This window comes from Catharus ustulatus, chromosome 29, assembly GCF_009819885.2.
Source record: "Catharus ustulatus isolate bCatUst1 chromosome 29, bCatUst1.pri.v2, whole genome shotgun sequence".
Lineage (NCBI taxonomy): Eukaryota > Metazoa > Chordata > Aves > Passeriformes > Turdidae > Catharus > Catharus ustulatus.
Window position 1 is genome coordinate 5092014 of NC_046249.1, and position 25759 is coordinate 5117772.

Genomic DNA, 25759 nt, shown 5'->3' on the forward strand with positions numbered 1-25759 from the left:
CTCTCCTCCTCTACACTGGTTCCTCAGGGTCACATCTCCTCTGGCCCCAAAAGTGCCCTTCAGGGATTGCTCCCCTACTGCTCGCCAGGGAAATGCCCCCTTACCCTCAAAAGAGCCCTTCAGGGGTCGTCCCTCAGCCACCTCAGGGATCGTCCCCTCAAGAATCATCCCCTTAGGGATCATTCCCTCACTCCCCCTCGCATCGCCCTCCATCCTCCCCCTCCGTGCCAGCCCCGCCCGCCGCCCCACGCCCTCTCCCCGCCCCGCCACCGCCTCCGCCGCTCCCCCCGTGCCCGGCCGGCGGCGGCGCCCGCCCCATGCGCCGCTGCTGCCCGGCGCTCTGCATCCGCACCGCCTTCGACGCCACCGCCATCGACGCCACCGCCGACATCTCCGCCGCCCTCGCCCCCGTCCCCGGCCCGCCCGCCGCCGTGTCCCGCCCGCCGCTGCTGGTGCTGGTGCTGCTGCAGCGCCGCCCCGCGCCGCCCGCCCCCGCGGCCCCGCCGCACAAGATGGCGGCCGGAGGGAGCGGCGGCCCCGGCGGCCTCTCCTCCTCCTGCCCGCAGCCGCCGCCGCCCCCGCCGGGCAACGGGGCCGCGGCCGCCGCCTGCACCAACGGCGCGCCCGCCTCGCCGCCCGGCCTCACCTACAACCAGAGCGGCGCTGCCAACCCGCCGGCGGCCAGCGGAGGCGCGGGGGGCCCGGCGGCGGCGGGAGCGGCGGGGGCGGCCGGCGGGGCGGGCGGTCCCGGCGGGGCGCTGCAGCGGGAGCCGGTGTACAACTGGCAGGCGACGAAACCGACGGTGCAGGAGCGGTTCGCGTTCCTCTTCAACAACGAGGTGCTCAGCGACGTGCACTTCCTGGTGGGGAAGGGCCGCGGCTCCCAGCGCATCCCGGCGCACAGGTGGGGCGGGGGGCGCGGGGGTCCCACGCGAGGGGAGCCGGGAGTGCGGGAGGGATGAGGCGTGAGGGGGGACCCAGCCCCACGGCCCTGCGGGGTGGCCACGGCTCCCAGGCCTCGGGAGGGTCGTGGGGGCCGGCCCGATGGCCCTGGGGGCGTCCCCTCACGCCCCCCACACTGATAAAGGGAATTGCCCGTTTATTTGACAAAACTGCCCCTCAAGCATCGCTCCCGCTCCTGTCAGGGATCACCCCCTCATCCCCCAAATTGTCCTTCGAGGATTGCTCGTCTTACCCCCCACGTTATTCCCTGAGGGAATTAATTACATATTCCCTTGTGGAATTGCCTCCCTATCCTCCTCACTTCCCACCAGAGATGGCTCTCCTCACCCTATCCCCCAAAACTGCCCCTCAGAGAGTGTCTCCTTATTCTCAGAACAGTTCCTCAGGGATGGCCCCTCATCCTCTTCAGGGATGATCCCTTTACTCTCCATCAGGGATGGCCCCTCGTCCCCAAAACTGCCCCTCAGAGCTGGCCCTGGGAGCGCTGGGGGCTCTCCTGCAGCCTCGGGTAGTGATGTGCCATCAGGTGGGGTACAGGGGTTCAGGGTTTGGGCTGCTGCACCTCCCCTGTCAAGAGAGAAAACGGGGCCACATAACTGCACCCCACATTTCACCCCCTGCTTAGGGACACACCCTGAGCACAGGAATCTTGCTGTGGTCACTCAGTGTTGCCCCAGATCTCTTCCAGCCCTTGGGTCAGTGTCATGCCCCTCCTCATGATACCCACCTGGGATGGGTCCAGGGTTTGAGTGAGAGTGTTTTCTCTAGAGGGATGGCATGAATGGGGTAGGTGCATCATGGAAAACCCCAAATCCATGGGTCTGGCTTGGAAGTAACCCTTGGTGTGGTGGGAAAGAGGAGAGGAGGAATAGTCCCCCAGGCTGCCTGGTCCCTGCTGACAGGGATCACCAAAATCAGTGAGAGCATCGGGGTTGGAAATGAAAGAACAATGATTTGGAATCCCAAATTTCAGGTTCAACATTTTAATTTTAAAATTACCTTTATTGAATCTTTTCCAAAGCCCTGTGTTTTGGGGGCTAATCCACTACCACAAAGAGCTGGAAGAGCTGTGTAGAGAATGACACCTGGGCCTGAGTAATGCGTGGAGGTTTAGTGCTTAAGGCTGAGCTGCCATTTAAAAATTTGCAGCTCAGGGGAGCTGAGAATGCAGGAGCTGGGAATCGCCTCCACCTGGATGATGCAGATGTGATGTGGCTGATTGACATTCAGCTGGTTCCTCGGGGGAGCTCCAGTGAATCCATGTGTGCCACCCTCTTCCTCTACCCTGGGAAGGGCCTCACAAGGAGGAGCTCAGACATGGAACCAACTTTTTAATTGGGTGAGGGAGGTCCCTTGGTGTACCTGGAAGTGGTGCTTGGCAGAGGGAGTCTTGCTCCAAACACTTTCAAACTATTGCTTTTCTCCTAAGTGCTCACATTCCTGGAAGTTTCCCCTTTTGGATTTCCCCCTTTTGTCTCACTTTTAGAACAAATTACACTTGTTCTAGGCTGTTTTGAGTGTTTAGGGTGTCAGCTTTTCTCTCTTGTAATTTGAAACTTAATTAGTATTTGGGTAAGCTTGCTCCTGTCCTGAGAACTAGGCTTGCTGGATGGGGACAGGTGATATTCAGCCCAGAAATAAATGGAAAATAAAGGAAGCTTTGGAAAAAAAAAAATGTCCCCAAAGAGAGATGCTGCTTAATTGCTCTGAAATTCTTCTGGTGCTCTGGCTGGTAAAGATAGAATGGAGTGTGTCATGGTGTGACATCCCACCTAAGGATTCTAGAGATTTTAGTGAAACTTGTCTGTGTGATGTTACAGTTGGGATATCCTGGTGATTCATGAAGTGCTGTGATTATTTCAGAAATAAGGGAGACTAAAATAAAACCACCCAGACCCCTTCTGTGCTCAGTTCTCTCACAGCAGCTCAACAGCAGAGGATACTTTGTGTTGGAATTGAGTTGCAAAGCAACCATGGGCTCAGTTGGAGAGGTGCTGTTTGGCTTTAGCGACCAGGGCCGATGTTGGTGCTTTGTCAGATGTCTGAAATCATAAACTCACAAAATTAAGGTTGGAAAACCCCTTTAAGATCATTAAATCCAATCATCAGCCCAGCACCACTGCATTCACCACTAAACCATGTTCCTAAGTGCCACATCCACAGGTTTTTTGATCGCTTCCAGGGATGGTAACTCTACCACCACTCTGGGCAGTCCATTCCAATGTTTTACAACTTTTTCTGTAATGAAATTTTCCCTGATATCCAATGTAAACCTCCCCTGGCACAATAGTGCACAGCTCACAGGTAAATACTTCAGCAGTCTGGTTGAATTGTGTAAATTTTCAGACCAGTTCAGGTACCAAGCATGGCTGGAGGAGGAGCAACTCCTGAATAGGGCTCTTGGACAGCTCCTTGGTGCTCCTTGGTGGTGCCTTGAGGAGTGGTGTGCAGCATCCTGCCTCTCATCCTCGATATGACTTCATGATGTGCTGGGAATGGCTTTGGCAGCAGACTGGGAAGCACAAATAATCCAAGAGATTATTGTGGGAGCTGGAAGTGATGGTGCAGGTGATTCCTGGTCAGTCTGGATGGATGGAGCTGAAGAAATGTGGGGGATTTGTAGGTGCTGGTAATGAAGTGGTGTCAGTGAGCACCACAGGTGCTGGTGCCAGGAGGAGCTTTCTGACTGAGCTGTAGGTTCAGGTGTGGTTCTGAGTGCGCCTGGCAAATTCTGTTAATGGTCTTGATCTGAAAGGAGGAGAGATTTAGATTTGATATCAGGAAGGAATCCTTCCCTGTGAGCATGGGGAGGCCCTGGCACAGGGTGTCCAGGGCAGCTGTGGCTGCCCCTGGATCCCTGGCAGTGTCCAAGGCCAGGCTGGATGGGGCTTGGAGCAGTCTGGGACAGTGGAAGGTGTCCCTGCCATGACGGGGTGGCACTGGATGAGCTTTAGGTCCTTTCCCACCCAAACTGCTCTGTGATTCTCAGAAATTTGTGATTCTCAGAAATTTGTATCAAGCCACAGAGACAGACAAAATAAACCTCACAGAGCAACTAAGAGCAAACATTCATTTATGTGTGAGAGCCCAGTTTGTAGATAAAAGGTATAAATGGGTTTGACTGAAGGGTCACCTGTCCAAGTATCTGCAGGCCTGAGAGGATGAGGTATTTCCCACCTGGAGGAGGCTCCAGACCCTGTCGAAGTTCCTTGCCTACCCTGAAGCAGGCTCTGTCTCTGAGCCTTCAGCTCCTTCCCTCTTGCTGCTGAATCAGCCATGAAGATGGGATGGCCTTAATTTTTTTCATTGTCAAGGCCGGGCCGAGCAGCTGCCTCGAAGCCTCACGGCGCCAGCATGGCCAAGGTCAACACATTGATTAGACCCAGCAGTAAGAAGGAAGGTTTTTTGTCTTTTTCCAGATCTGCTTCATTGAGCACACTATCAATGGGATTAGAAATGCCTAAGCATCATCCATCAGGAGCTGCATGGGTGTCATAATTAAAATTGTTAATTGGCCAAAAAATAGAGCTCCAGGGTGAGCAGGGCGGGCATGTGGGGATGCAACCCCTTGTGTGCTCCGGCCTGGGAAATCTACAGCTTGGGGACAGCCTGAGTAAGATTTTGGCTGTTGTTTCCAGGAGTCTCTTCTGAGCCCATCCTGTCTTTTCTTGGGCAAGTGTTCACTCACAGTTCCTGCAGTGTTGTGTGCTGAGGTGTCCCATGGCTCCTGTGCAGGGCTGCTCCTGCCTCCTGCTCCTTTCACCTGGGGTCTGCATCTTCTGCAGCCAGAACACCAGCAGCCTTCCTGCCTCCTGCTCCTTTCACCTGGGGTCTGCATCCTCTGCAGCCAGAACACCAGCAGCCTCTTCTCATCACCTGCGGTGTCACCGAGCTCCAGCATGTCACGTGTTGCTCTGTTCTGTGCCAGCTCTTCTGGAATAGATATTTTAAGGTTTCTCTGCAGTGGTGCAGATGGAGGAGGGAGCTGTGCAGCAGCAGTGGGGTAGTTGTGGGTTTTGAGTGGTTTATTTTATTGGTGTTGCTGTAGTGTCTATAAAGGGAATGGTACTGGTGGATGTGCAGATGAAACCAGGTGACAAGTGGAGGTGTTAAGGTGACCATGAAGCAGTGAAAGTTGTGGTAGGAAGCAAAATAGCAGAAGGAAAGGTTTTCTTGCAGGCCTTTGACAGCCTGTAGAGTCAGCTTTGGATCCTTTTAAAGACAAATCAAATTAACCTCAAGGAAGTTCCTGTGACTCTTATTGCTGACAGTCAGTTTACTTTGGCTCTTCTGGTGCAAAGGCAATGAGGAGAAATCAGGTGTTGCTTTCTTAATTCTTTCATTCTGTTTCTGCTTATTTCTCTGCCTCCTTTCAGTAGTCCACTCTGTTTTGGCCACAAAAGTGTTTAAAAATAACCCTCTGTTGGATTTTCCCATCTGAAACAAACTCCATCTCTTCCTCCTGCAGACCTGCGTGGTTGGGGGAAGCTGTGTAGGAGGAATGGTGTGCATCCCTGCTTTTCCTGGAATGTTTTTACTGCATCCCTGCTTTTCCTGGAATGTCTTTACTGCATCCCTGCTTTTCCTGGAGTGTCTTTACTGCATCCCTGCTTTTCCTGGAATGTCTTTAGAGCAGCTTTAAATGTTCGTTTTTTGAAGAGTAAGAAAATGCTGAAGAGAGAGGAATTTTCTTATGTTAATTACGTTCTCTTAATGTTTTAAGAGAACTTCAAATGTGGAGTCCTGTGTTTCTCTGGCACCTCCTGGGATCCTATTAGGGCTCAACAGTTTACAAAATCTGACTGATTTGTCCCTGACTGAAATGGAAGCAAACATTTGAGAGTTTTTTTTAAAATGAATGCCCTTTTCAAATAGCTTCTGAAAGCTCTTGCTCATTGAGGACCTGTACTGGGCTGGCTGTGAGAATGAAAATTTGAGAGTGCAATTAATATATGTTAATTTTTAGTATCAGACAAAGCCAGCAATTGTTTTGCCATCATTGCTGCTTTTGGAGAAACAAGGATTTTTGTTTCATCTGGCAATTCTGGTATTGTGAGGAAGGTTTTTATTTGTTCTTGACATTTTTCTTGAGAATGGTTTGACAGAAATATGCATGTGTGTACTTTTTTGTAACCACTGTGGTTTGTCCTGAGCTCCCTGAGCCCATGAGGAACAATAAGCTGACTCGTTCAGTCAAACTCTGTCATAGCAAATGAGCCTGGCACATCCATGGAGCTTCACTCCATTGTATCCCTGGGAAGTCCCCTCTGGATGGGAAGGGAATGAAAAGTGAGAAAATGAAAACATTGTTTAAATGGAAATTTCCTACTTTTAAAAGGTTATTTCCTGTTAAATCTGACTGAAATTCCCCTTTAGTGCTGGACTTTCCTTGGGCTGGAGTTTTCTGCCCCATGCCTGCTGTCTTGCATGCATTTCTGCCTGCAGTTCTTGCTGCTTCTCTGGAACTGTGCATCAAAGCACTGCAGCAAGAGCCTGGAATATTCCAGCTTTTTCCTTTTTCTAGCTGGTAGAGGAGTGGTTGTAGTCATCCCCTGCAGCCTGGGCTGCTCTGCTCCCCCACACTCCTGAACTGTGACCTTCAGTTTAACCTCAGGGAGCTGCATGGTGGCAGACACAGGAATCCTTCATGGCAAAAGCTCATCTCTGCATTTCTGAACAAGAAAGTTCTCAAAATGCCTTTTTGAGTCCTGAGGCAGGTACAGCATCTTAAATGTACACAGGACTCTCAACAGCCCAGGCCTGGGCCTCCTCCTGAAACAGGAGATGTTGTTTGTCAGGGGGGAATCATCTTCTTTGCGTGGGAGTGCTGGGACATACTTTTTGGTCTCAAACCTGTTTTGTGCAAATGCCTGTTTCCTTGAGAACCTGTAATGTCCTCTGTGCCAGTAATTCCCACATAAGCTGCCAGCAGTGCTGAAGGGTTCATGTGCACCTCACTGTGCTGGTTTGCTCTGAGGGAGGTTTGTTCTTCCCTCTGGGCTGAACTCAGGGCAGTTATCCATGGAAGGGCTCAGAACGTGCCTGGGGAGGGCAGCTCCTGTGCCAGGGCTTGGCATCTGCAGCTCCTGGTGCAGTTTTGGTTTTGGGAGCTTGTTCTGCCATCACCAAAGACGTGTGCCTGGACCTGCAGAAGAGGATGGATGGTGTGCAGTGACAAGTTTCCCGTAAGTGTTTGCAGCAGGTGACTGTGGGGGATTGCAGCAAGACTTGGACTCTGTTTACTGGAAGAACTTGAACTCCTTAGCTTTGCTTTTTCTTTGCTTCTCCACCGTGGGATGATACATAGGCTCGCTCCTTCAGGGACTTTACAAAGCAGCATGTGTATTCTATTCCATAATTCCCAAAATCTGGCCTTTGGGGAAGCATTACTGTGCTGTGTGCCAGGCCAGGGCTCAGAAGGAAGTTTGGTGCTTTACAGTTAAGGAGCAGCAACCTGACCCTCCCTGCTCTTGCAAAACACTTTTCCTTGAACTCCACAAACAATTTGCTTTCCCTGAGGGTGGCTTTGGGGATTAGCAACCAGCCTGGGATTTTTTTGGAATATAAATATGGTTTAACATAAGGTTTTATTTGCATGCTTGTTTTTTCCACGTTAGGTTCGTGCTGGCCGTGGGCAGTGCTGTCTTCGATGCAATGTTTAATGGTGGGATGGCCACAACCTCTACAGAGATTGAGCTGCCTGACGTGGAGCCTGCTGCCTTCCTAGCTCTGCTCAAGTAAGCTGCTTCTAAAGCACAGGATAAGTGGGATGCACAGATTTAGTGTAGAAAAAAATGTTTTTAATGAAAGTAGAGGAGTATTTGTAGAGCAGAGATTGTTAACTTCCAAAATGAAATACCTCTTTGATCTTTTCAATGGTAGTTAAATCCCTGTTTTCTTGGGTAAAAGTCTACTCTAGCTACTGCATTTAAAAAAATAAATATTTATATAAAAATATATATAATATTGGCCATTGTGTTATAGCTTCTTATTCATTAATTGGTTTGGTTTAATCCAAATGCTCTTTAAGAGAAGAGGGGAAAAGCGATCTTTTGAAAGCTCTGTAAGTTACAAATACTTGGAGCTTGTTTAGGTCATGAGCAAGTTGTAACAGGTAAGCAGGGGTGTGTAATAAATGTCAGCCATTCCATGTTGTATCACCCTTTGTGTGGATTTTATTCCTCTTTTGGAGAGCTGGGCTTGAATTTACATTTCCAGTGTGTGTTGGAAGTCTGTGTGCTGAAGGAGGAGGAGGAAGGGGCTGTAACATCCTATTCACCAATTCCTTTAAGCTTGGCTGGTGCTGTACAACATCCAACAGCAATCCTGAATGGATGCTGGAAAGTCATTGTCCTGTTTCTATAGGATTTCTGTAACCTACTTCCAGGGGTTTCCAGTCCTGTGCTCTTGACATGTTCCCCACTCACTTCCTACTGGGAGCAGTCACTATCTATAGCTCTGGCACACTTCTTGCTTTACCTTCAGAAAGTGCTTTGGTTTTGCCTGTGCTACCTTGGAATAATTCAAAATTGATCTGGGCTAGAATGAAAGGCCAGAAATAATTGGGAGCCCCAAGCCCCTTTCCCTTTGGCTGCTTTAAAGCAGACACCAGCACGTGGGGAATCCCTCTGATTGGTGTGTGCCTATCAGCCATGTGGATCTCTCTGGAGTGCAGAGCTTGTGACTGTCTTTAAATCTTTGTGAGGCCCAAATATCCAGTGAATTAGAGGCAAAAATCCTCTTGTTTCCTGCCAGTTCTGAGATTTCAGCACGTGATTAAACAGACATTTCAGAAGAGACCCATCATCTCGAAAGACAAAGTGATGAGTTTAAGTGGATTTCAGCAGAAATATTTACATTTTTTTAATGGAAAAAGTCGTTGGTGGATTACGTCAGTGCCTCTGAGCTGTGCCCAAGGTCCAGTGACATCTTGGGTGCTTAAATCTAGAAATTAATTTTAAAATAGCTTTTAAAATGCTCAGAGCTTAAATGTGCCAGAGGAGGTTTGGGTGCTGCTTCCAGGAGAAAGCTGACAAATATGTGGTATGAGTTCCTGGAGTAAAACCAGTCCCTCCAAACACTGGAATGGCAGCTGATCCTTACATATGTCTCTGGACTTGGTCCAAGCCATGATGTGATGCTGTAGGATCAGGAGCTTATCCAGGGACAAAGTGCTCATCCTGAATGTTCTGCAGAAGGTCCAGTCTGGATGCTGGATTGTGATGGAGTTGTGGGCTAGTCACCTTTAATAGATGTGCTGTAGTTTTGCAAGAGATTATTTTTCATTATTATTATTTTCTGATTAACCCAAAGATGAGAACACATCTGATTGTCTGGCGTTGCAGTCTAAATGCTCTTTTAAATTGCTGCTGGGCTTTTTCACAGTTCGAACCTTGCTTGTTGTCCCTCTTAGTGGACTGTGGTAAACAGAAATACTGACACAGTCACTGAAGTAAACAAATAATTGGTTTTAGAGCCACTGTGTTCTTTTAAACTTGGAATAGAAAGGATTGCTCAGTGCAGATGGGGCTGGGAAGGGATGTGTGCCAAATACGTTGATGAACCTGTGGCATGAGGCTGCTATTGACAAATGGCCTGAGGCAGCACAAAAGCCTGCTTTCAGCAGTGAGAGTGCTTCCCTGCCTGTGGATCACACTGCTCATGCTGCCCTGAATGGCATCCTGCTCCTCTGCTGCAGATGGGAATGCTGCCTTGCATCCCCCTGAAGAGCCCTGCTGTTGCATGAAGCTGCATGAAGCTTCCAGGAGTAGCAGCCACACAACCTGTGTCCCCTTCAGAGAAATGCAGAGCAAGAAATTCCTGGAGTTTCCAAAATACCGTGTGGAATAAGGATGCCAAGCACAGTTAATACAGTATTACATTTCTGTGCTTTGTGCCTTTGAGATCCTAACTGACTGGTTAAATGAGATACAGTAAAAAAAAAAACAACTCTGCATGGGCTGTTCAGCCTGGAGAAGAAAGGGCTCTGGGGAGAGCTCAGAGCCCCTTCCAGGGCCTGAAGGGGCTCCAGGAGAACTGGAGAGGGACTGGGGACAAGGGATGGAGGGACAGGACACAGGGAATGGCTTCCACTGCCAGAGGGCAGGGCTGGATGGGATATTGGGCAGGAATTGTTCCCTGGGAGGGTGGGCAGGCCCTGGATCCCTGGCAGTGTCCCAGGCCAGGCTGGGCAGGGTTTGGAGTAACCTGTGGAAGGTGTCCCTGCCATGGCAGAGGCTGGAACAAGACAGACTTTAAGGTCCCTTCCAAGCCAAACCATTCTGGGATTCTGTGATAAGGATTAACACCAGTGTGTTTTACTGAGCTCAGCCTCTCAGTTCCTGCTGTCTCTGGTCAGTGAGTTCAGGTATGAGGGGGTTCAGTCAGGTTTCCTTTGTTTTTCAGATCATGAATGTGCTTCCTTGTTTTGACCTAACAGTGAAGGCTGGTGCTTTGCTGCAGCATGGCAGTCCTTGTTTTTCACTGCAATTAACTCTTGCTTGATGTTGAAGTTACACTGTGAGCTGTACTTAAACATCTGTGTCATGAAATGAAACAGTTCAGTCTATAAAGTGAAGAGATGAGAAAGGGGAGTGTGGGTAAAGCACCTCATGTGCAGTGGATGGATATGTCTGAGTGCTTCTCAGCACTTCTGGATTAGTAGTGTAAAATGGAGCTTCTCTTCTGAGGGAGGCAGGCAAGGTTGAATCTTTGTCCTTGTTTATTGTAATTGAACAGGCAAAAATATGAATTTTAAGGGGTGCACTTGGCCAGAGACTTTTTTAGCCTGGTATATGTGACAAGTGAAGAGCTCACTGGTTGTGGGATGCAAGGTGGTTTGAGCTGCTTCAGTGGAAATCCCAGCTGTTAAAAGTTGTACTGTAAAATGTCTGTTAGAAAAAAGAAATTAAAAATCTTGGTAAACCAGAGTCAAACCCTTCTGTCACTCTAGTAGAGGAAATGGACTGGGATGACAGGCAGAGGCACAAACATGTTTTCTATGAATTGAGGGGTTTTACCCTGTTATCCAAATTCACCACAGCAGTGTTTGTTTGCATGTTTTCAGATTTCTTTACTCAGACGAAGTTCAGATTGGACCAGAGACTGTTATGACAACACTTTACACAGCTAAGAAATATGCAGTTCCAGCCCTTGAAGCTCATTGTGTGGAGTTTCTTAAAAAAAACCTCCGAGCAGACAATGCATTCATGCTGTTAACTCAGGTGAGTTTGTGATCATCTCCATTCAGCAAGGTCGAGCACAGCCAGAAAATGTGAATTTTCCAGATGTTACAGAGTTGATCATCCAAAGTGGAGCAGTTCTGGGATGTTTGGAATTCTTCATCCCAGGAGTCCAGCACTGCTGAGCAGCTTCTTACAAAGACCAGTAAAATACAGCAAAGTTTGCTGTTGTTTCAGATCTTTCTGTTTCACTGTGACAGGTGGTTCCTTCCAGAGTGTGAGCTGGGGATGGACTTAACAGGGTGGAAAGATTTCATCTGCCAAGAAGAAAAGTGGAATGAGAGGATTTCCATGTGTTACAGGATCAGGACTGGTAATGCTGAGCTTTCTCTCAGTGCTGTGTCTGCCTGCTCAGCCATTCCTTGAAGGACTTCTCTGCAGTACATTCCCTGAAGTGGGGGTGAAAGAAGACTTTTTCATGAGTGCTTTGCTTTATTTTCGTGGGAGAGGAGTAAGGTGTTCTCTTCCTCAGCCTGGTCCAGCCCAGCCTCCTGCACTGAGGGCTCACAGATCCAGAGTGTCAGAGCAGCTGTTCCTTGGCCCTGGGTCTGATCCAGTCTCTGAGGGTTGGGCTCCTCCACCTTGCATTTGACTCTTGAAGCAGCAAAATCAAAGATAGTGTTTAAAACTTCTGCTTAGTTTGGAAAAGATCAGACTTTGCATTCCGGTTGATTAAATGAGCATCACTGTCGTCCCCATTTCCCAGCCCTGTCTTCTCTCTGATGCCATATTGGTGACATCCACAGTGCTGTCACCTGTGTGGTGGAGTCTGGCACTGCCAGAGACACCCTGTTCTGGGAGCTGTAGGAATAAGAAACACACAGGCATTGTGTATGAATCCTTCCTTTGGGGAATGGGCAGCCTGGAGTGGCTCTGGAGGGATGTTTCTCATCAGCCAGCTCAGAAAAGCTGCTGTGATGTCTGATGTCAGATAGAACTTGCAGAGGAGTTTCCCAGCTGCACTGAGTTGCAAACCAGCATGCTAAGGTGGTCTGGCTCTGAGGGATTGCCTGCCTTGCCCAGCACCCCTGTCTGCTGCATTTCTCCCCCTTGTCAGGAGTAGGGGTGTCTCCAGGCTGTGGCTGTAGGTACCATGTGGGTGGCAGTGGCTACAGCAGCAGTTTTGCAGATACTGAAGCAGTGCTGGCCTGAAGCAGTCACTGCTGAGCTCTTTGCTTGGGATTAGGCTGGGATTTTTTTTTTTTTTTTTAGTTTAACTATTTGGATCAGTTCTCAAAGTAGTTCCATGTCTGCTGCTTCAGACACTTGGCACTGCTTGGGTTCAGCTCTGCTGCAACACTCCATGGCCTTCTTTACCATCCCCTTTAACCTGGCCCTTCCCACATGCCATGAACAGATGAGGCAGCCCCTGAGACAGAGGGGGACCCACACTGTACTTCCCAGAGGCAGATTCAGGACTTGAAGGCTCTTGAATTGGGCAATGGCAGCCAACTCTGTGCTTCCATCTGATGCATGGAGGGACAATTGCAGCTCCTTGGCTGCAACTCTTCTGTTCTTTGCAAATCTGAGAGATCAGTAGATGTTAGCCAGGAGCTGGGAGCAGATCTTTCCTGTAGACTGAAGTTTTGGGGAGGCCTCTTAAGTGAGCCATTTCCTCATGGGTTAGAGGTGTTGGCTGTTGCTGGTATTCCTAATGCAGAGATTTTTTGTGGCTCCCTGTGTTTCTGTACATGAGTTTGTAGCTTTGGCCAGGTAATATTTAGGTTTATGGTGGCTTCCTTAGAGGTCACAAAGGTCCTTCTTTGGCAGAGGAGGAAGGTATCCTTGTGTTTCAGGTACCAGAACCAAAACAGTGCCTGGCATTCTCTCTGGCACTGAGGCATGTGAAATGCCAGATGGGGAAAGGCTTTCCTGATTCCTTTTGTCTGTAGCTTGTTCATTCTGTATAATCATCACTGGTGATTCCCATCTAGTGTTATGTTCACTATTTCTCTGTATCAAGCCTGAGATGTTTGAGGCAGGTCTTGCTTGAGAAACGTGCCTGATCTCCATAACTGGCTGCAACTCACTGAAAGGATCTCTTCTCATAACCCTCTTGTTTCTGGTCCTGTAGTGTGAAAATCTGCCTGTTTTCTGCTTCCACTGCATCGAACCAAAAACCTTTTCAGTAAATTACAGACCTGAGATATATTTTGTACAAGTCATTTCCCAGTAGTCTTAACATCATGGACCTGAGATCCCAAGTAGAGCCCCAAACCTCCTTTAGTGTGTCTGCCCAATCTGCTGGTCCAGCAGCTGTGTCACTGTCTGTCTCAAGCAGCTCCTGATCAGTGGCAGAAATATCAGAGGCAAACAGCTTCCCTAATTGTTTGTGCCTCGTAGTGAACCGTGATCCTCTCTCATGCCAGAGTAGATCCAAGTGTCACTTTGATCAGCAAGGAAATAAAGCTTGCCTGGAGCTGCTGTGGGGAGAGCTCTGCGAGCATAGTCGAAGTCCTCACGTGTCCAAAGAGCCACTGGAGTAGCAGAGTCTGAGTCAGTCACAGCTCTTGATGCCAAGAGTGTGAAGGCACTGGCAGCCCTCCAGCCCCTGGAGCAGGTGACAACTGCTGAAGTTTCCCTGGGCCCTGAGAAATTGTTGTTTCAGCTTTCTGCACTTGAGGTCTCAGAGCAAAGGTTGGACTTGCTGAGCTCTGCATGCCACAAGCAGGGGAGAAGCAGAAGATGCTTGAAGATGCCTCCTGAATGATGGAATTCCCAGCCCAAAACATGAGTTTTAAACCTTACCTGTGGCAGCGAGTTCAAGTCCTGGTGTGTTCTTGTTGGGTGTGATGTCAAGGCAGTTCATTCCTAAACAATAAAACTAAAGCACTGAAGTAAGAAGTCATTCAGTGTTTTTTTAGTGTGTTCCATCCATTTCTGCTGATGCTGGGCACAGGGCTGGTAACACGTGGCAATCCAGGCTGATCTGAAGTGGCAGCAAAATTGTTACAGGACTTCATAGAAGTTGGGCAGAAAAATTCTGAGCAGCTCTCCAGGCTTTGCTTGGAATAGTGACCTATTTTGGGACAATTTTTTAAGGTGACTGGATTAGAGTAGCTGTTTCTGTGCAAAACATGGAAATGCACTAAGCAGGCTGTGTACCCTGTAGGGCTCCCCAGGACACACAGGCACTGCTGCTGCAGCTTTTTCTTGCTAATACATGAGATCAGTGTGGCTGTTCTTACAGAATAAGCTGCCTCTGCATTATTCCTAGAGCAAGCAGGCCTGGAGTCAGTGGGCAAAGCTTTCTTGTAAATAGAAGAATGATGTAAAAACTGCCTGTGCTCAGCTGACAGGGTCAGTGTGGTGCTGGAAAGCACGATCAGTGCCTGCACCCAGGCCGTGTTAGAACAAAGACGTGCCTGAAGACATGCACAGCTGAACCAGGGCTGCTGCCAAACACAGAATTTTCTAGTGTTTGCCTTGTCATGCTTAACTGCTTGTGAAAGGCCCAGTGGATTCCTGGTGCAGTCAGGCATGGTATTGCTAATGAAGATGGGCTGTGGCAGGGGAAGGGGGGTTCTTAGTGTAAACTTTAAAATACCTTTAATGTTAATGATGCTCTTTCCTGCCTAGGCCCGGCTGTTTGATGAGCCCCAGCTGGCCAGCCTGTGCCTGGAGAACATAGACAAGAACACCTCAGATGCCATCAATGCAGAGGGGTTTACAGACATTGACCTGGGTAAGTGCTTTTCCACCCCTCTCTCTCTCCCCCTGCTTTCATAACCAGCTTGTCTCCAGAGTTGTTACAGGTTAATAATGCTTGGCACTCGTGGCTCGGCTGTTCTGGAGCAATCAGTTGAACAGTCCCTGGCACAAAGTGGCTGGAGACAGGGAATTTGCCAAAGAGTTTTCTGCCTTGCCTGCAGAAATGCCCTGTTTTTAATAGTCTGCTTACTTTGGTGCAACTTGAGTTTTCTGGGCATGACACAAAGCCCGCTTCCTGTGTTGATGTTGGCAGGTTTTGGGTGGGTGTAAACTTGCCTTTTTTTGTAGAGTTGGCTTTGTTCCCCAAGTCTTTGTCAGGTTTTGGAGTTAAAAAGGTGGTGTGTTTTTGGAAGCAAGGACTGGCTATTTTAATTACTGTCTGCAGTTTCCAAACTTGCTGGGCACAGTTAATGAACATTAAAATTCAGGCTTTAACCTTCCTCTAATGAGATGGGCTGTGGAGGTAAGGCACGGGTCACCTTCTGGCTTTCATGCTGCTTGTTTCATCCAAATTTGACGTCAAGCAAGTTGCAATTCATCCTCCTGCACTTGCATTAACATGCCAATTAAATGGGCTCTGTTTGTTGCTCCAGTGAGTTCCTTGCTGATGGAATATGCAGATAAATCTTCCTCAGAGGCTGCAGGCAGCACTTTTGGGAGATGCTCTTGGTTCAGCCGCTTCCTCTTTGACCTTGGCTGTGCGTGGTGTCCTCCTGGCGAGGTGAAAGGGGCTGATTGGGGGTTAGAGGCTGAAGCTGTGCCTGTTGTCATGCCCTGCAGACACCCTGGTGGCAGTGCTGGAGAGGGACACCCTGGGGATCCGGGAGGTTCGCCTGTTCAATGCCGTGGTGCGCTGGTCGGAGGCCGAGTGTCAGCGGCAGCAGCTCCAGGTGATTCCAGAGAACAAGCGGAAGGTTCTGGGCAAAGCTCTCTCCCTTATCCGCTTCCCACTGATGACTATTGAGGAGTTTGCAGCAGGTAACTCAACAAAGGTGTTTCTGGGCAATCCTGGTCTTTGCTTTTTCTCTGCTACAGAGATTCAAATCACATCAAAGAGGGTTTTCTCTGTGTATCCTGTAGTGATCTAAATATGAGATTACCCCCCCATTCCTCCCTGTTTTCCCTCATTCTCAACCTAAAAGGGGTTTACAAGAAAGCTGGAAAGGGACATTTCATAAGGGCCTGGAGTGGTAGCACAAGGGGGAATGGCCTCCTGAAGGAGGGCAGGGTTAGACAGGGTATCAGAAGGAAATTCTGCAGTATATGAGTGTGAGGCCTTGGCACAGGTTGCCCAGAGCAGCTGTGGCTGTGCCATCCATGGAAGTGTGCATGACCAGGCTGAACAGGGTTTGGACTACTCTTGGATAGTGGAAGGTGTCCCTGCCTATGGCAAGGGGTGGAACTTGATGAGATTTAAGGTCCCTTCTAACACTCTTGTGTGATTCTATTATCACAGAATCTACTGTCAAACTGCCATTTTCATCCATGCCCATTCACTCATTTTACAGCCTGTGGTGCTCCCCTGGGAGGAGCAGGGGGATCACAGCTCTGTTTGCTCTCACAGCGTGGTTGGATGGTTATTGTCCCATTCAGCTGAGAGCAAAGATCCAAACTGGGCTTCACCTGCTCCACTTTCCAGCCATCCCAAGCATTTAAACTACACAAAACTAATGGAGTTGCAAATAATTGGTGTTGATCATAGCCTGTTCCCAAAGAGAAAGGGGAATGTTTCTCGCCATGCTCTGCCTGTGGTGGTGTTGGCCCTGTCTTGCCAATCCTGTTCAGAGCAGAGCCCCACATCTGAAAAACTTTGAAAATGTTCTTTGAGCTGCAGGCTTGGTGTTGTTTAGTCTATGTCTCAAAGCATTTTTCAAGTTTACATTAAGATCTTGATCCACAGAGATGTCTAACTCATTTCACAGCTTGGTCTATAGATTGCCTTGTTTTGTTTTCATTTCTTGTTGTCTTTCACTTCATCCTCTGGTGATTCCCCAGGGATTGAAAGCTGGCAAATAGCTTAAGTAGTTTTCATGCTAAAAAGACACAGTGGAGCCATTTTCCAGACTGTAACTCATTTCAGGCTGCAGTGCTGTGTACACAGAAGCAAACAGGGGCACTGACCTCCTTCCTTTGCAGGTCACTTCTCAGGGCAGTGCTGGCGTCAGCTGGTCAGTCCTTCATGTCCCTGTTCCCATGTCAGGAGGGCTGTTAGTAAAGAGAAAATCTGTGCTTCAGACTTGGTCCCCACTCTCTGCTTGGCCTGTCACAGCTGTGATATGGCCCTAGGGATGTGGATTTCTTCAGAAGGAGCTTGCTTAGTGAAGCAGAGGTCTTTGCATTCTTCTGCAGAACGCATTTCTTTCAAGTCTTCCTTGCGACCTTGTATCATTCTGTCACTGGCAGGAAACTGTTAATTTTGGTGCATTTGGGTTGAAGGCTTTGAGCTGGGAGTGCCAGTGCCCCTCCCCATATTGTCTGTCACAAACTGCCTGTCCCACTTGGACCTTTGTGCTATGAGAGAAATTCTCAACTTTTTTCCATCACTTTAACCTAAAAGATGAACAAAACCCCCAAACCTGGGAGACTGCAATGATCCTTAAACAATGAATTAACCTGGAATTCCTTTAGCTTTGTCCTTTTTCTGGGTTTCTGAGAGACTCTGATTTCTATGGTGACCACAGTAGAGAAGGAAGCCTTTCCCTTCCACACCCCTCTCTCTCAAAAGCAAAAAAACAGGGAATTTTATAGCAGTGGTTTTACCATTTTATTGTATAATCTGCTATCAAATGTGGGGTTTTGCATGAAGATGTTTTAACTGGCAAATGTGTCCCGCCCTCCCCTCAGAGCAGGTAATTTGAAACTTTGCAGAAGTGAGTTGCAGCAACGTGGGATAAGTTCAGACACGATCAATGAGGCTGATTTTTGCTGAACAAAGTATCCAAAAGCTCATTTACCTTTGAGGAGTCGACTTCCTTGAATTCTTGAGTCTCTCCCCGTTGCATAATTGGGCCAGTTATGTCTGGGCAACATCATGCTGAATTTAACCAGCTACAAGTAGTTTTGGACCTACAAGTAGCTGGGCATTTGCTCACCACACTAAAGAGCATTTAACTGCTGTTGTTTCCCCAGTACTCAGGGGTCTTGTTTCTGTTCAAAGCCTTGTGCAAACAGCCATAGAGAGGCTTTTGAGTGTTAGGCTGACAGAATAATTTTTATCCAGTTTCACTTTTGAAAGTGTTTGAAGTAGTTTGCAAAGATTGAATTTAGCATCAGCAGCTGTGGCTGCTCTTGTATCCCTGGAAGTCCAAGGCCTGGCTGGACAGGGCTTGGAGCACCCTGGGATAGTGGAAGATGTCCCTGCCCATGGCAGGGGGTGGAACTGAGCTTTAAGATCCCTTCCAACCCAGACTGCTCTGTGATTCTGTGATCGCTCTGGAAAAAATGTCTTGTTAGTGGAGAAAAGATGAGAACATGCTCCAGCTCTTGCTAAAATCATTAGCATTTTTCCCAAGGTTCTAAAGGTATTAAAATGTGAATGTGGATGAAATGCCTGAAGGAATGAGCTGAACCACCTTTGTCTGAGTAAAAATACTCTTCAGCTGCTTGAGTTGATGGTAACTGCATGAGAGTCCCTCTGCCTCTTCCTCATGATCCTCCATCATGTCTGAACCACCAGTGTGGGTGTATGGAAATCCCTGTCTCTTACCAGTGTTATCATTTCCAGAAGGATTCGGACAAGGATCAGCTTTTGGGTTTTTTTGGTAGCCCAGTGCATTTGGGCTTCACAGAACTGGGCAGTTATTCACAGTTCCATTTTCCCTGAAGGCTGTGGAGCCCATAACTGCCCTGTGGATAATGGGCAGCACCTTTGTCTGGGATTGAATATCCTGATGCACCGCTGGGATCCCATCTGTGATGGGGGCTTAGCCTGCTCCCAGGCTTGTTTCCCCATGAAAATCCCAGAGAGATTCCTTCTGCTTATGCAGTTCTGGGGCCCACACAATCAGAAGGACCCAAAGGAGGGACACAGAGCTGGGGAAGGTCTGGGGAGCAGCTGAGGGCACTTGGCTCGTTCAGCTGGAGCAGAGGAGACTGAGGGGAGACTCCTCGGGGGCTGCAGCTCCTCCCGAGGGGAGGCAGAGGGGCAGGGGCTGAGCTCTGCTCTGGGACAGGGACAGGAGCCCAGGAAGGGCTGGAGCTGTGTCAGGGCTTGGCATGGAGCTCAGGGAAAGGTTCTTCCCCACGAGGGTGCTGGGCACTGCCCAGGCTCCCCAGGGAATGGTCCCGGCCCCAAGGCTGCCAGAGCTCCAGGAGCGTTTGGACACCGCTCTCAGGGATGCTCAGGGTGGGATTGTTGGGGGGTCTGGGCAGGGCCAGGGGCTGCACTGATGGTCCCTGGGGCTCCCTCCTGCCACAGGATACCCCAGGACTCTGTGGTCCCCTCAGGCTGATGGCATTGCCACTTCCCTCCCCTGTGCAGGGCCTGCCCAGTCGGGGATCCTGACGGACCGGGAGGTGGTGAGCCTGTTCCTGCACTTCACGGTGAACCCGAAGCCGCGGGTGGAGTTCATCGACCGGCCCCGGTGCTGCCTGCGGGGCAAGGAGTGCAGCATCAGCCGCTTCCAGCAGGTGGAGAGCCGCTGGGGGTACAGTGGGACGAGTGACAGGATCAGGTCAGCTCTCGCGTCCATCCCCACCCCTGGGCTCGTGTTCCTGAGCTTTCCACTGCTTTAGCTCTAAACACTCGAGGTTCTGGGCTACACCCCCACTTCCCACCCTGTGAACTCCAAAAGGAAGGTGTTCTGCTGGGCAGAATCATCCCCTGATGCACTCACCTGCATGTTGCTGCCACTTTGCATCTCTGTTGGCAGAGGTTTCCAGGAAATGTGGCAGCACAGGCCCCTGGAAAGAGAACGAAATAACTCCCCAAAGCCTTCCTGCAGCTTAGGGGCACATAAATGAGTTGTCACCAGTTGTCCCCCTGCCATGCTTTGTGTGGGACAGGTAACCAGTGCTCCATCACATTGGTTTCCTGCTCCAGGTGTCAGTGTGGCTTTTTGAAGCCCCTTAACCTCTCCTGTTGGAGAGAGGGGATAAAGTTCTGCTGATTCTCAGTTTGTTCAGACCTGAGCTTGTGAAGAACCAGCAGACCCCAGTTATGGTGACAGAGACTGGCAGGTGTGGCTGGAAAATGGTGCTTTGCAAGGCTTGTGTGGCCAGGGAATGAGAGCAAGACAGGAGGGAATCGGGAAGCCTTGGTTCTTTCCTGATTTGTGTTTATCTTGTGTGGAAGGGGACTCACAGCAATGAAACTCTTCACAATTTTTAAGATGGTTCTGTTGCACTGGAGCTGTTGGTGAGATCCTCTGGTTCATTCAGCCCTGGCAGTGGGAGCTGCTGCCAGCTCCAAAACTTCCTGCTCTCACCTCTAACACTCACAGACCTTTTGGAGCTTGGGCTTGACTTCAGGTTCAGCCTCTGCAGCAGCAGGGGCAGTTCCAACACTGAACGTTCCATGCTGGCTGCAGAGCAGAGGCTTCCAGCCTGCCCCAAGTGTTTGTTCTGGAAACACAACAGGGCTAAAAGAGTTGGTGAATAGATGAAGAAATGCTGTTGGCATCTGGGCAGGCATTGAGGCTTCTGCTGCCTGTGAAGGTGGAGCTGTAATGGGGTAAATACCCTTCCCCTTCTTCCTTGGGGATTCCTTCCAGGGACTCCTGCACTCAGGAGTGACTGAATCCTTGTGTCTGCTCTTGGTAAGTTTGGAATGCAGAAAATACCCAGCAGCACATGAAAAATTCCCCAGGGCTCAGCAGTGAAATATCCAGTGGTGTTTGCTGGACAGAGCCCTGTGAGATGGGCACTGTTCCACACTCCCAGGCTGCCCTGCCTGGGCCTGGTGGGTGTTTGGGGGTGTTGATGTTTTTCTGCGACTTGGAAACTCTTCCTGTGCCTGGACCCTGAAATGTGGTGATGGCATTGTGCAGCTCTGTGTTTCACACAAGCCCACTGGGCAGTCAGAGGTGTGAGTGTGCAGGTGATGGTTTCTGTGCAGGGTTTCACCTCTTTGTAAAGGCTGCACTTAAATCTGTATAGGTTTGATTAAATCATAGATGTAAAATCAGCACAAGTGGAGATATTTGTGCATTGGCTTTGTACTGGAACATTACAAGGGTGGCAACTTTGGAGTGACTTTTCCTGCTCTTTTCCTGCAGGTTCTCAGTAAACAAAAGGATATTTGTAGTTGGGTTTGGATTATACGGATCCATACACGGGCCAACAGATTATCAAGTGAATATACAGGTAATTCTCTCTACCTTAAATTCCTGGCTGTTTTAGGGGCTGGCAAACACATTTTAGTGAATCTGTAACAAAACCTGAGGTTCAGAGGGACTGTGTGTGTCCCTGGGGATGGGGGCTGGCAGATGTAGCAAGGGCCAGATGGGGCACTGGGGATCTGAAGGATTACTGCTCTTGGATTTTATTGCACACGTCACTGCAGCATCTCCCCAGGTCTGCTCCCAGCTTTGGGGCAGTGGGGAGGCAGTTTGGGAAGCAGCTGTGCATGATTTCCCACCCTGGGCAGGCTGGGGAGACTCAGGTGTCTCAAGTCCATCATGATCTTGCCCAAAAACCAGGTTGTCCTGTGGATGCTGTGTGCCTGTTGTGGGTGACACGTTCTGTGCCAGTGTGAGTCACTGGAGAAGGACTGTCCCCAGGAGAGTTACTGCAGCACACAAGGCAGGTGTGATGAGCACAGGCTTCTTCCTCGATTCTCAGGGCTCATCCTGCTGCCCTGAGTTCTTGGAGGAGAAGGGTCTAAGCACACTGTGGGCTTGCAGTGCTCTGCCAGCCTGAGGGGGACGAGGGGGTGTCCTGGGCTGTCTGGGACCTGAGCCCACAGCTCTGTGGGGAGCTCAGAGGGGCCCAGAGCAGCTGTGACTGTCCCATCCCTGAAGGTTCAGGTCCAGGATGTGACTTGGAGCCACCTGGGATAGTGGGTGGCATCCCTGCCCTTGGCAGGGGCGTTGGAGATGGATGACCCTGAAGATCCTTTCCAACCCACTCTGGGATTCTGTGGTTCTGTGATCATAGCATTGATGAGGGACACGAGTAGTTGATGACACCAGTGCAGTCATCACAGGACTGGTCAATCTGGGAGTGCCTGGGGCTCAGCCCAGCTCAGGGACACTCACGTGGGCAGGGCTGGCAGTGCCCAACCCTGCAGATGAAAGGCTGAGCCTGTGTTGCAGATCATCCACACGGACAGCAACACGGTCCTGGGGCAGAACGACACCGGCTTCAGCTGTGATGGATCATCCAACACCTTCCGGGTCATGTTCAAGGAGCCGGTGGAGATTTTACCCAACGTCAACTACACGGCCTGTGCTACTCTAAAGGTACCACATGGGCTGGGGTGAGGTGCAGGCAGGTGAGGGCACCTGCAGCTCTTCAGTGCAACCTGGGCCTTGCTCTGTGTCCTCTGAGGCCAGTGGTGCAATCTCCAAGGTCTGTGTGTGACCTGCTGCTGCCATGAGCTTGTTCACCACGAGCATTCAGAGCTGGTTTTTGACTTGTCTCACAGCACTGAACAGATGTTTCACTGAGGAGGGCATGGGGTGGTGTTTTTTGGTGTGTACAGTTGAGCTGTGAGTCCTGCAGCTGTGTAATCCAGAGCCTGCTGCAGTGGTCTCAAAAAGTTCATGTTTAGCTGTTGAGACCTGGTTAAGTTAGTATTAAGTTCTGATAGAGATGAGATTGAGCTCAGACTACCTGAGGTGCAAATTCAGGAGGAAAAGTGAGGAAATGAGATCTCCACAGCTCCAAACCCACCAGAGAGCCTGGGCAGCAGCAGGGTCCTGACCTGTTCTTGTCTTCCGTGACCGCTGCAGGGTCCAGATTCCCACTATGGAACCAAAGGACTGCGCAAAGTGATCCATGAATCACCAACAACGGGAGCCAAAACCTGCTTTACGTTCTGTTACGCGGCTGGGAACAACAATGGCACCTCTGTGGAGGATGGACAAATCCCAGAGATCATCTTCTACACATAGTGCCACTGCCCAGCCTGCCCTGGACTCGACTCTTCCCCGTCACCTCCCAAACGAAATCTCTGGCTGAGTTTGACCACACCAATTGGAGCCACACTAGCCAAAGGTCTCAGTGAAATCATTTCAAAGCTCATGTTCTGCCTTGTGCTAGTGCTGCTGCTGCTCTCAGGTGCCAGGCGAGCTGGTGTCCCAGTGCAGGCCAGCTGGTGTCCCAGTACCATTCGTAGGTTGTCTGTGGCTTGTTGTTTTTCACCTCCTGATTAACCCTATCTAACAACGTGCGTTTTTTGGACTGTAATGAATGTAGATGCTTTTCCACCGGTCAGAAGCGAGGCAACGAGTGGCTCTGGTTGTGGTTTCACTTGCCATGAGGAGATGGTCCTGCAGACAGACTCGGTCAGGGCTGGGTGGCCCCTGCTCTGCTCCAGCTCAGCAGTCCAGGCCAGACTGCAGGGCTTGGCCAGCTCGTGTCTGGCACCTTCCCTCCCTCCCAGCAGCCTCAGTACACAGAGCCGCCTTCAAAAGTCATGGGAAGTGACCTTTTCCCTGAGGCTTTGCTGTTCCAGCACTACACAGGTTTGGAGACCTCAAACCTGAGCTCCTCCGGAGGGACTGCGACATTTTCCTGCTCTTCTCACTGACCTGTGACAATCTCCACCTCGTGCAGTTGGTGGCAGCGAGGTGACCTCCCTGCAGAGTGGTAAGGGCAGCAGCCTGGCCAGGCAGGCCCTCCTGCATTCTGAGTCCCCGTGGTGCTGCTTCCAAACCCTTGGCATGTCCCAAGCGCTGGGTGATGCTCAGCTCACCCCTGAGCAGCTCCAGCTCTGTTGTTACTGGTTGTTGTCCTTTGCAGAGTGCTGGGGTTTGTCAGCTGAAGCAGAAGGGCACCTGCCTCACCTGTTCCCGGGCATTCCTGCAGTTTCCATGCATGTTTCCATGCATTCCCCTGTTTGTGTGCATTGCTGCCCTGCCCCTGCTGCCCTGATGGAAGCAGGAAGAGAGGCTGGATGTGCACCTGCCTGTTACCTATAATGCAGCAGATGGACAAGGATTTACCAAATGGTTCAGGAAAACCTGGAATATTCTCTGTGCTGGTGTGTGTTTGCACACTGCCACTGGCCAGGCACAGGAGGGAGATCACAAACATCACCTGTTGAGCTGTGGAGCTTGGTGACCTTAAGATACCCCTGGTACCTGTTCAGGTCCAGCTGCTTTTCCCTGTGGCTGCCACAGAGAGGGTGGCTGGTCCTGGGCTGCCTGACCAGCCCCATCCTCACTGCCCACGAGTGAAGACCATGAGGCTCTTCCTCCCCTCCTCTGCAGAGGAAGCTGGAATTAAGCTCAGCCTGGCAGAAACACCGGAGTCACTGAAGTCTCTGTGGGACTGCCTGGGGTGGTGCTGCCTCAGGGTCCCTTCTCCAACCTCCTGCTCCAGCACACAGAGCCATTGCCACTCTCTGGACAGCTGCTGCCACTGGATTTCACTGCTGGAAGTTGAAACCTGGCTGTCCTTGGCTGGAGCACAGCTTCTGCTGCTGCCCCATCTGGGATCCTGGGACTGTGCTGGCTGGAGTCTCCTCCTCAGCTGTGCAGCAGCAGCCTGGGAATGCCCTGCAGCTCCTCACCAGTAGCTGTTAGAGGTGCCCAGAGTGTGTTCTGTGCTCCAGGGAGATAGTGTGAGCTCTGTATTGTCAGCCTGCTTCCAGGTGGGATGGTTCTAATACGGCCAGTACTAAAAAAATAGAAAAAAACCCCAACCCTGGGTCCGTGACCTGGTGACTGAACCCGACTGTGCAATGCAAACAGTGTTGTGAGATGGAGTCACAGCCCGTGCTCTGTGTCCCTTGGGTTGGCCGTGACTGTGTCACCACCCCTCTCCCAAAGGTGGTGGGAGCATCACTGCTGGCAGCCAGGGCCCGTGCTGGGGCCTGCACCTTCCCCAGGGTCTGATCTGGGATCTGCACCTGGGGCATTGGGTGCAGGTGGAAATAGTGGAATAATTGGAATTTGAGAGAAGCAGAGCTGTGCACTTGGCTCTGGGGAAGAGCAGGGCTCGGTCTAGCCCTGCCCAGCTGCAGTGGGAGCCTCCCGTTGGCTGTTCCCTGGAAGTTCTGTTCTCATTATTATTATTTTGTTACGCAAATTCTCTTCCCAAATCCCACCTTCCTGCCCTCCTTGTGTGGGGCAGGTCTGGCAGCTTGTCCTGTCACGGAGGGAGAGGAGTCAAACTCTGAACTACACCTGAGCAACTTCTGTTCTTTATGGCTTTTCCGCAGTTTGATGCAATTCTGGCTTTTGTAGATAGATGAATGTAATTCCTTGTTGGACATGCCTGTTCCCAGAAGTATGAGCCATTCTGTTGTACCACGTCACCTTCCAGCAGCGCGGGCCCGGCCCGGCTCCTGTGCTATTTGATGAATGTATCCGATGCTCTCGTCCCGTGTTCACACTCTGCTTTTTGGCCAGCTTTGTGATTTGTAAATAGGAAAACAATAAAGACATCGAGGTTGTCTTTATGAAAGTTTCTTTGTGATTGGAGGAGAATGATGGCTGCTGGAATGGTGGAGGGGAAATCTGGGCCAAGCTGGCTGCTGGCCCATCTGCCCTGTCCCTGGGGTGAGTCAGATCCTCAGGAATCCTGAAGTGACCCCAGCGATCACTGCGGGGGAGTGCAGACCCTCAGGGTGTGAGGTGGTGTTAGGAAGGCAGCAGGATGGCACAGGGTGGGCATGCTCTGGGTGATGTCATTTTATGACAATTTCTTGAACCTGAATGGGAGGGTTTTGACAATTG

General features: G+C 50.3%; 1 protein-coding gene across 1 annotated transcript; it reads left to right on the top strand.

Moving 5' to 3' along the window:
• Positions 1-304: 304 nt before the first annotated feature.
• BTBD2 (BTB domain containing 2) lies at positions 305-25482 on the top strand. The gene is made up of 9 exons (XM_033082055.2): positions 305-904; positions 7581-7700; positions 11030-11186; positions 14784-14889; positions 15696-15893; positions 19396-19588; positions 21131-21218; positions 22169-22315; positions 22808-25482. The coding sequence occupies exons 1-9, from the start codon at positions 318-320 to the stop codon at positions 22967-22969; spliced, it is 1758 nt and encodes a 585-aa protein (XP_032937946.1). The 5' UTR covers positions 305-317; the 3' UTR covers positions 22970-25482.
• Positions 25483-25759: the final 277 nt, after the last annotated feature.